The sequence below is a fragment of the Helianthus annuus genome, chromosome 14 (assembly GCF_002127325.2).
Source record: "Helianthus annuus cultivar XRQ/B chromosome 14, HanXRQr2.0-SUNRISE, whole genome shotgun sequence".
Lineage (NCBI taxonomy): Eukaryota > Viridiplantae > Streptophyta > Magnoliopsida > Asterales > Asteraceae > Helianthus > Helianthus annuus.
This window is the reverse complement of record NC_035446.2, coordinates 158,875,408-158,883,174: the sequence shown is the minus strand read 5'-3', so window position 1 is coordinate 158,883,174 and position 7,767 is coordinate 158,875,408. Positions and strand designations below refer to the sequence as shown.

Below are 7,767 nucleotides of genomic sequence, written 5' to 3'. Positions count from 1 at the left end.
ATCTTTTGTAGGATTTAGGACTTTTCACTATTTTTTTAATATATGGTTGTTTATTTTAATTTATGGAATATATCTTATCACTTTATTTGAATATTCGGTAATAATCGATATTAATATTATAGATTATATGTATTTTTCATACTCTGCAATATACTAATATATACAAATATGCAATAATAATTTATTCCATGTAAAAAATTAAGCTATTTTTTTAGCTAGGCTAAATACACGGTTAACCACCCACAACCGACCCGCTATAACCACTAAAACCGATTAACCATAACCACCATAACCGATCGGTTATGGTTATGGTTATCCATTAACTGATATCGTGGTTATGGTTATGGTTTTAGGCCAAAACCGGACCAAACCGACCCATGCACGCCCCTAGAGGAAAACATGCTTGTGTGGATCTAACAGGGGTTTTCCCGCTTGTGGGCTTAGGGGTAGTGTTTTCACGGTGGGTCAGACTGCTTTAAAGGCTGCTTCGGGTAAAGTAACCGAACACGAGAAAGCGTGCCTGACAACCAGCATGTGTTTATCCCGTTTGCTTTTGATACTTTTGGTTTTCTGGCGTCAGAGGCCGTAGATCTACTTAGTCGAGTTTAAAGGGTCATGCGTAGTAATGTTAAGACCCCAAGATCTATGGACGTAGTTTTTAAAAGACTTAGTTTTACTATTCAAAAAGGGGTAGCAGCGCAGCTTGTTGTCCGTTTACCAACTATCTCGATGTAAATTCGTAACGTATATATATATATATATATATACTAGTCACTTACCCGCATGATGCGGCGGGAGTGGCGATTTACAATAGGATACTCGTTTACCGTTAGTTTATCCGTCGTCTCGTGATATATCGTATAGTACTTAAGTTAGTTTTCTTATTCGTAATCTTCTACAAGAATAGTACAAAACAAGGAAGTAGATGTAATTAAAAACAAGAAGAGTTCAAAACAGTCAAGTAGCTGGACAAAACAATAAAAACAAAATGCGGGGAGTCTCTTGTATCTCTTCCTGTTTTACCAATACATCCGTTCGCTTATGACTTTCTTGTATCTTCTCCTCTCCTGTACCAGATTTCGACACATAAAAAAATGTTACACGCTTACAGGTGCTTTAAAATAGTAATTAAAAAGTAATTTCTGGAAGCAAATAAGGCACAAAATCTACTAACTTACCTTCGTTTTGATACGGATGCGATTAATTAATCACGCAACACTTCCTGGTAGACAACATTTGATGTGTAAACTCCGCGTTGTTTGAATTCTTTGGCGAGATGTACCAACACCTTCGTACTTTGTCTTGAAATCCCTCTTGATAACGCGACATAAAGTTGTCCATGTGAAAATACAGAATCCGGTAGATAAATACCAACGTTCGGAATTGTTTGACCTTGAGCTTTATTAATCGTCATGGAAAAGCTAAGTCGAATTGGAAATTGTTTTCTTTTCAGCTTGAATGGGAACATGTCATCTTCAGAAAGGGTTAGAGGGGTTCTTGGCAAAAAAAACTCTTTTTCCGGCATGTTGACCGACTGCAATTTCCGCATCAATAACATTTCGCATGAAACCCTTACATATCAACCGCGTGCCATTACACAGGCCATGTGATGGATCGATATTACGTAACAATATTATTGGGCATCCAATTTTTAAATGAAGCTTATGAGGCGGCAAACCACTAACATTTAGCGAATTTAAGAACTCGACCGGATAGAAGTTGCGCTGATCGTCTTCAGCTTCATCAAAACTGTAATAAACTTTTTCCTCCCCTTGAAAAATTTCAATCATTTGATTATTAATCTCGTCAACACTATCATTTTTAGTGGACAATATTGCTCTAGAGATTATATAATCTGAAGAATATACATTATCTTCAATTGATGGAAAGATGGCATGGATCAATTCTTTTATAGCGTTTTCTCTGTTGTTGCACTGAATTGTCATGTCATCGGGTATGGGATATAGTTTCCTTCGATTGGTTCTTTAGTTCCATCGCCGACTCTTAAAAGAAATTTAGAAAACCATGGATCTTTCAGCGCTCTCATATTTATGGTCAACCGCATCTTCTTAGTCAAAGACCAAAGAGGTGACATTCGTACGCTGGAGTCTACAATCTGTGCTCGAGTGCCATGTTTAATAACCGGCAACACCTGTCTGAAGTCACCTCCCATAACCATTATCTTTCCACCAAATGGGAGACTAACACCTATAATGTCTTGGAATGTACGATCGACTGCCTCTATCGCTTGTCGTTTAGCCATCGACGCTTCATCCCATATGATTATTTTGGCAGAGCGAATCAGTTTAGCGGCCCCACTCTGTTTTTTAATATTGCACATTGAATTATTTTCAAGATTAAGAGGAATCTTGAATCTCGAGTGAGCCGTTCTACCTCCTGGCATATTATTAGCCGCTGCACCTGATGAAGCTGTTGCGAGAGCAATAAGACCACGTGACCGAATTTCAGCAAGCAAGGCAATGTACAAAAATGTTTTTCCAGTTCCACCTGGACCATCAATAAAGAACACGCCTGGAAGATCATTATCAACATGCATCATGATCTCATCAAACACGTTTTTTTGGTCCGGATTAAGTGAATGTTTGGCACTCAAGTGTTCAGGTTCCAAAACAATCCCATACTCTTCTTGTAACTCACGATAACCTGCATCTTGTAAGTTAACATCGTCAGTTATCTTAGGAAGGTCGAATTCATTGAAATTTTTACCCATGGATTGTACCAAGACACTTATTTCGGTAAGAACCATATTTTGAACTCGTTCTATACTTTGACAGTGTAACCGATGATCTTCAGATAGTGAATCAAAGTGGTCATTCCATAACTTTCGAATATCTCCAGGTTGGCAAAAAATCATTATGGTCGCAAATAACCTTCTAAGAGCATTGGGAAACTGAAACGTAGAGGCTTCTTCGAGACATTGTGATAGATATTCATCGTCTTCTATTAAGCCTAACTCAAGAGCTGCTTTCCGAAATGTCGCACACCGTTGACCATTAACTGTGCAAAGATGTTCAAAAGAAGTAGGCCCTCTGACATTTGACAAAAGTAGGCGTAAGTAGTACCTTTCTCCTTCGGCTGGATTAGCGGAAACGATACGACCTCTTTGTTTTTTACCGAAACGACGACTCCAACGGCGTGTGCTTCCATTCCAAGTAAAGTGTTATACAAATGTACCCTTGCTGTTTCATCGTTTCTATTCTGATCAAAAAATGCTGTTAGCATGGTTCTCTTATCCCTTTCCCTATCAACAATATTAGGCATCAAGTCATCATCTCTAAATCTAACCATCTGATTATTTGGGAGATGAAGTTGTAAGGCTAGAACAGCAGGAAAGATTTGAGAAAGAGAGAAGGAAAAAATGCGCCACATAGCCTCTGGGGGCGATATGTAGCGTGCATCTTGAAATCTTTTTATCTCATTAATAACAACCCCTGGCTCACTTTGATCGACTTGAATAACCTGTTTGTCATGTCCTTTATAAACATATTTGAAAAGATATTTCACAGATTTTATACTTGAGCAAACTTCAACATTCATGTGGCAGTTAAACATCATCAAAAGCCTTGGGTTATATGGGACCACCCATCTATTATCAAGTGTTTGTCCTCGTAGGTCCACTTCTATCCCGGTGTCTCTCCTTCGATACAACGGATACGAATCTTCTCCTTGTGTCGTCTGTTCGTTAAATTGTCTAGGATAGCGAAAACGACAAATTTTAGGATCACCCTGCATACAAGGACTGCTTGATCGTAAATTGCCGCAAGGACCGTGAATCATGTGCTTGACAACCATCTCATGCAATCTGGGATGTGTTAGTTTGTTAGGAATTTCAGCCCACACAACCTTATCATAATGGTCCGCGTTATTGATCTTGTGTTGCGGGTACATGATTAGGAGAAAATGTGCGTGCGGCAAACCCCGCTTTTGAAATTCAATGACATAGACGTATGCCTTAACTTCCCCGAGGACATGTTTCTTGAAGAGTTGATCCTTAAGATCTTCTAATTTAGCCCGGAACACTCTTGAAACAAGGTCTGGACGATCTGTAGCAGTTTGACCAACATGTAAGTTATCACATATCTCAGGCCACTTAGGATTACATGTCATTGTAAGGAATACATCAGGCTTGCCGTCGTCTTGAACTAACGTCATCGCATCTAGAAACCGACGTCGCATGTCGCGAGGCCCCCCGATGAAAGATGCAGGCAACACAATTCTTTTCCCGACTCTGTTTGCATGAACCTCGCCAGTATTGACGCAATCCACAATACCTTGGTACAATTCGGCCCGAATCTTATCCTGGTTTCTCTCACAAAATTCTAAGCGTGACGTCTCAATTTTGATGTAAACATCAACCACAAACTGCTGTAGCAGCCTACCAACGAACAAAAGCACATTATCGGTAGATCGAATCTGGAACTTGTAACAGTAGTACTCTCGCATAGCCACGGTTGTTCTACCACTTCGTGTGTTAGCCTCTGAACGATGAAGATGTATTAAAAACAAACAGTTAATAAAAATAAAACGCATTACGCTATTTTTATGTTCTTCACTTAAAAAGGATAACAAATTGTTGGTACCTTCCATTTCTCCTTCGATGTTGTCATTGTTGCGAACCTCATTGATTGATACTCCTTGACGTGGTATGTTAGCATGCCAACCCGACTCACCATTAGGAAAAAATAGAGGATACGACAATGGATCGTAACAACTGAAGTACGACTGAATAGTTTGTCTATATTCAGACCTACCGTACACTACAATACTTCGTTTATACGAAGTGATATTGTCATTACCTTCAACCCAAATACCAGCAACCTATATAATTGTGAACTATAAGTAAGTAAAATAAGCAATACTATTAAATAATTGCAATTAATATAATATTATATATACCTCCGATGTCGTTGGTCGGTTGTACACCCTTTGGTCAAGTTCAACTGAAGTATTCAAAGTGACTCTATAGTTGTCCAGAGGTCCTAGTTCCGCAAGTCTTCTAAATGTATCGACATATGGGTTTGTAGAAAGAACGCGTGTTAAAATCTGAGTAATACGCCGATCAAGATTTGGCCATCGGAGTCTGTGATCTAACTCAGTATCAGGATCGTAAAAATACAACTGCAAGTACCTAGGAGTCCCATCCCTCGGAACTAATTGGTCGATTCTGTGATATATTCCTTTATGTGCACGAAAAGTATATACGCCGTCTCTCATATTGTTCAATGTATCATCCAATGTCACACCCATTGAGGCAAAAGAAAAATTGGTGTTATAAGCACAGATGTTTTGCCTAAACATATCTCCAATTTCATCTTGAGACGTGAAAAGTCGGTACAATTCCTCTGGAATTTCTAAGTTTGCTAACACGGTTTTCCCACTCATACAACAAAAGGTATCAAATTCAAATTGAAATCGTTTTGCTCCACAATTAGGACATGCGCCTCGTTACTTTAAAACACGATGCTCTCCAGGTACACCATTGTAAACAAAATTATAAGGATCATCTTCTACGCTCCCATGTTGGAGGGAAGGTTGATCAACTACTTCAGCAAATTGGGGTAATAAAGTACGCGGATGAATTTGAATACCTAAAAAAATTGGTGTATTAAGTAATGAAGGTTGTAAAAGATGTCAAGTTCGAAAAAGAAATCATTGTTAAATAAATAGAAACCTCGTGATGTTCTATGCCTGACTACGTCAATTACAGATGGGAATGTGGTTGTCGGCGTAACATCATCTATCGGGGTTTGGTTGACTTGACTGCCATTTGAAATACGCATTCCATTATCGTTTGGTGTATTAGAACATCCTTTATTGTACTCCTTGCATTTTGTAGTAGAAACACTTGAGGCGTTCTCATTTGTTGTTTGTGGAAATTGAGTAATATTAGTTTGTAAACTTCTTAACGGTGTCCTTTCTGTTGACCTATTATTCATTAAAGATATTGATGAAGCACTTTGGGGGGCATCACCACTCCCAAATTTAGATACTTTGTTATTTTCTTTGCGTGCAGCATAGTATCTTTTTTGATACTCTTTTTGTTTTTCAGCTTTAGTAGATGCACTCGAGCTAGAAGCATGATTTCGAGGGTTTGAGAGTCCATTAGTCATTGTAAATTGATAAAATGACAAATACCTTGCAAATTAAATAAAAGAGAGTTATCATAGATGATGAAATTCTCAAATCATAACAACATTCCAACACATAACTTAGAGAAAAACAAACCGAATGATAACATTGAAATACATAATGATAACATTAAAATACACGACTTAAACGGAATATCATGACTTAGAGAAAAAAAACACAAATCCTTAAAACATTGACATACATAATGATAACATTAAGTGAAAGCCAATCTAAATACTTGGTGAAACAATGGTCTGCACAAACACCGCACCCTTAAAACCTCGAAACCAAGAAACGGGATAAAAACATTCGAAGGGCTTCATATCCATTTCAATTGTAAACAACTTCCCTAATTTAGTCATCACAAACCAATTACCATTTGTCACATAATGTGTTATATCGCACCACAATGACAATGATATCGGGGGGATCGGAGGACATGATAAGACCTTAATCCAGTAATCCCCTTGTAGTGTCCATAGGTCAATTGTCATCTCAAACATGCCAGTGCTAGCAAACATGTGAAGCACATTTTTTACATTAACTAAAACACCTTGAACCATTCCTATAGAAGGAACGGGTGGAAAGCTTATCTCATTGAACTGCTCCGAATTAACATCAAAACAAATCACCCTTTTCGTACCTCCAAGCCAACATTCGCAAACAGTGAAATATAGAGTACCACCACAAAATGTGCCAGCTGACCAATTTAAATGAGGGCTTAGGTACTCTTGTCTTGTTATGAAAGGAATATTTCTCCAAGAGTCTACTTCCCTAGAATAAACATAGACACCAAGTACACCACTCCTACGCTTTATATGCAAGACCTTGTAATCATCGTCAGCGTCAACGTACAAACCAACGACATCAAGGTTATTTATATAGAATCCATGAGAATCAGGAGTTGACAAACGCTTGAAAGCAGTAGTTGTTGGATTCCAAAGAAGCAGCTCATATGTATGATTCAAGCAAACACACAACAATCCATTCAAACGTGAAAGTATTGAGACATCATTATTTTGGTGATGGAATGGAAATGTAACTATGGAGCTTGGCCCATAGTCATTGGATTTAGAGATGATCGGACGAACAGAGCACGTTAGGTCGTCAATTAGTAGAACTCTCTGGTTAGATGAAACTAATGAGCGAGAACAAAATATCCTTATGAAATCTTGTGTTGATAATAACGCATACCATTGCTTACATACACTCTTAGAACGACCTACATCCTTTGCTGGCAGCCTCGTTAATATCTCAAACACGATTGTATGAATAGGAAGGTCAGCCATGGTTATACCTTCGTTTAAGACAGATAATGATTATTTAGTTGTCCAATCTAAGAAGATTATACTTTGGTGAAAAATAGGTGTAACCATTACATGTAAATCAAGTAATATAACATACTTGTAATAACAAAGTAAAGTATACTTCTACAATTACATCAATATGAGGGAAACAAAAAGCAAAACACGAAACACCAAGAGAGACTTTAATATTCAACAACTAAACAAATAACAACACCAAATGTTTCTAACTTAAACACAAACTTGGATAACGATCCATAATTTACATATCCCGTGCCTCGACCATATCCGGTTCGTACGTAATCGTACTCAA

General features: G+C 38.0%; 2 protein-coding genes and 1 long non-coding RNA gene across 3 annotated transcripts; all 3 read right to left on the bottom strand.

Annotated features, from left to right (window-relative positions):
• Positions 1 to 907: 907 nt before the first annotated feature.
• On the bottom strand, positions 908 to 1,475 carry LOC110904605. Its single transcript, XR_002572667.2, has 2 exons — positions 1,179 to 1,475; positions 908 to 1,067 (listed from the first exon to the last, which is right to left on the bottom strand). It is a non-coding gene; the product is annotated as an uncharacterized LOC110904605 (long non-coding RNA).
• A 467-nt stretch (positions 1,476 to 1,942) lies between these two features.
• On the bottom strand, positions 1,943 to 6,131 carry LOC110907694. The gene is made up of 6 exons (XM_022152639.1): positions 5,693 to 6,131; positions 5,471 to 5,609; positions 4,918 to 5,398; positions 4,602 to 4,839; positions 3,084 to 4,499; positions 1,943 to 3,018 (listed from the first exon to the last, which is right to left on the bottom strand). The coding sequence occupies exons 1-6, from the start codon at positions 6,129 to 6,131 to the stop codon at positions 1,943 to 1,945; spliced, it is 3,789 nt and encodes a 1,262-aa protein (XP_022008331.1).
• A 249-nt stretch (positions 6,132 to 6,380) lies between these two features.
• LOC110907695 (putative F-box/kelch-repeat protein At3g22730) lies at positions 6,381 to 7,439 on the bottom strand. Its single transcript, XM_022152640.1, has one exon. The coding sequence runs from the start codon at positions 7,437 to 7,439 to the stop codon at positions 6,381 to 6,383; it is 1,059 nt and encodes a 352-aa protein (XP_022008332.1).
• Between the last annotated feature and the right edge of the window lie 328 nt (positions 7,440 to 7,767).

Excerpts from the sequence above, each read along its gene's own strand:
- LOC110907694 (XM_022152639.1), bottom strand. The coding sequence starts at position 6,131 with ATGACTAATGGACTCTCAAACCCTCGAAATCATGCTTCTAGCTCGAGT. Across the intron at positions 5,399-5,470 it reads GGAGAGCATCGTGTTTTAAA|TGGGAAAACCGTGTTAGCAA; the intron begins GTAACGAGGCGC and ends TTGTTGTATGAG. Across the intron at positions 3,019-3,083 it reads AATCCAGCCGAAGGAGAAAG|TTAATGGTCAACGGTGTGCG; the intron begins GTACTACTTACG and ends ATCTTTGCACAG.
- LOC110907695 (XM_022152640.1), bottom strand. The coding sequence starts at position 7,439 with ATGGCTGACCTTCCTATTCATACAATCGTGTTTGAGATATTAACGAGG.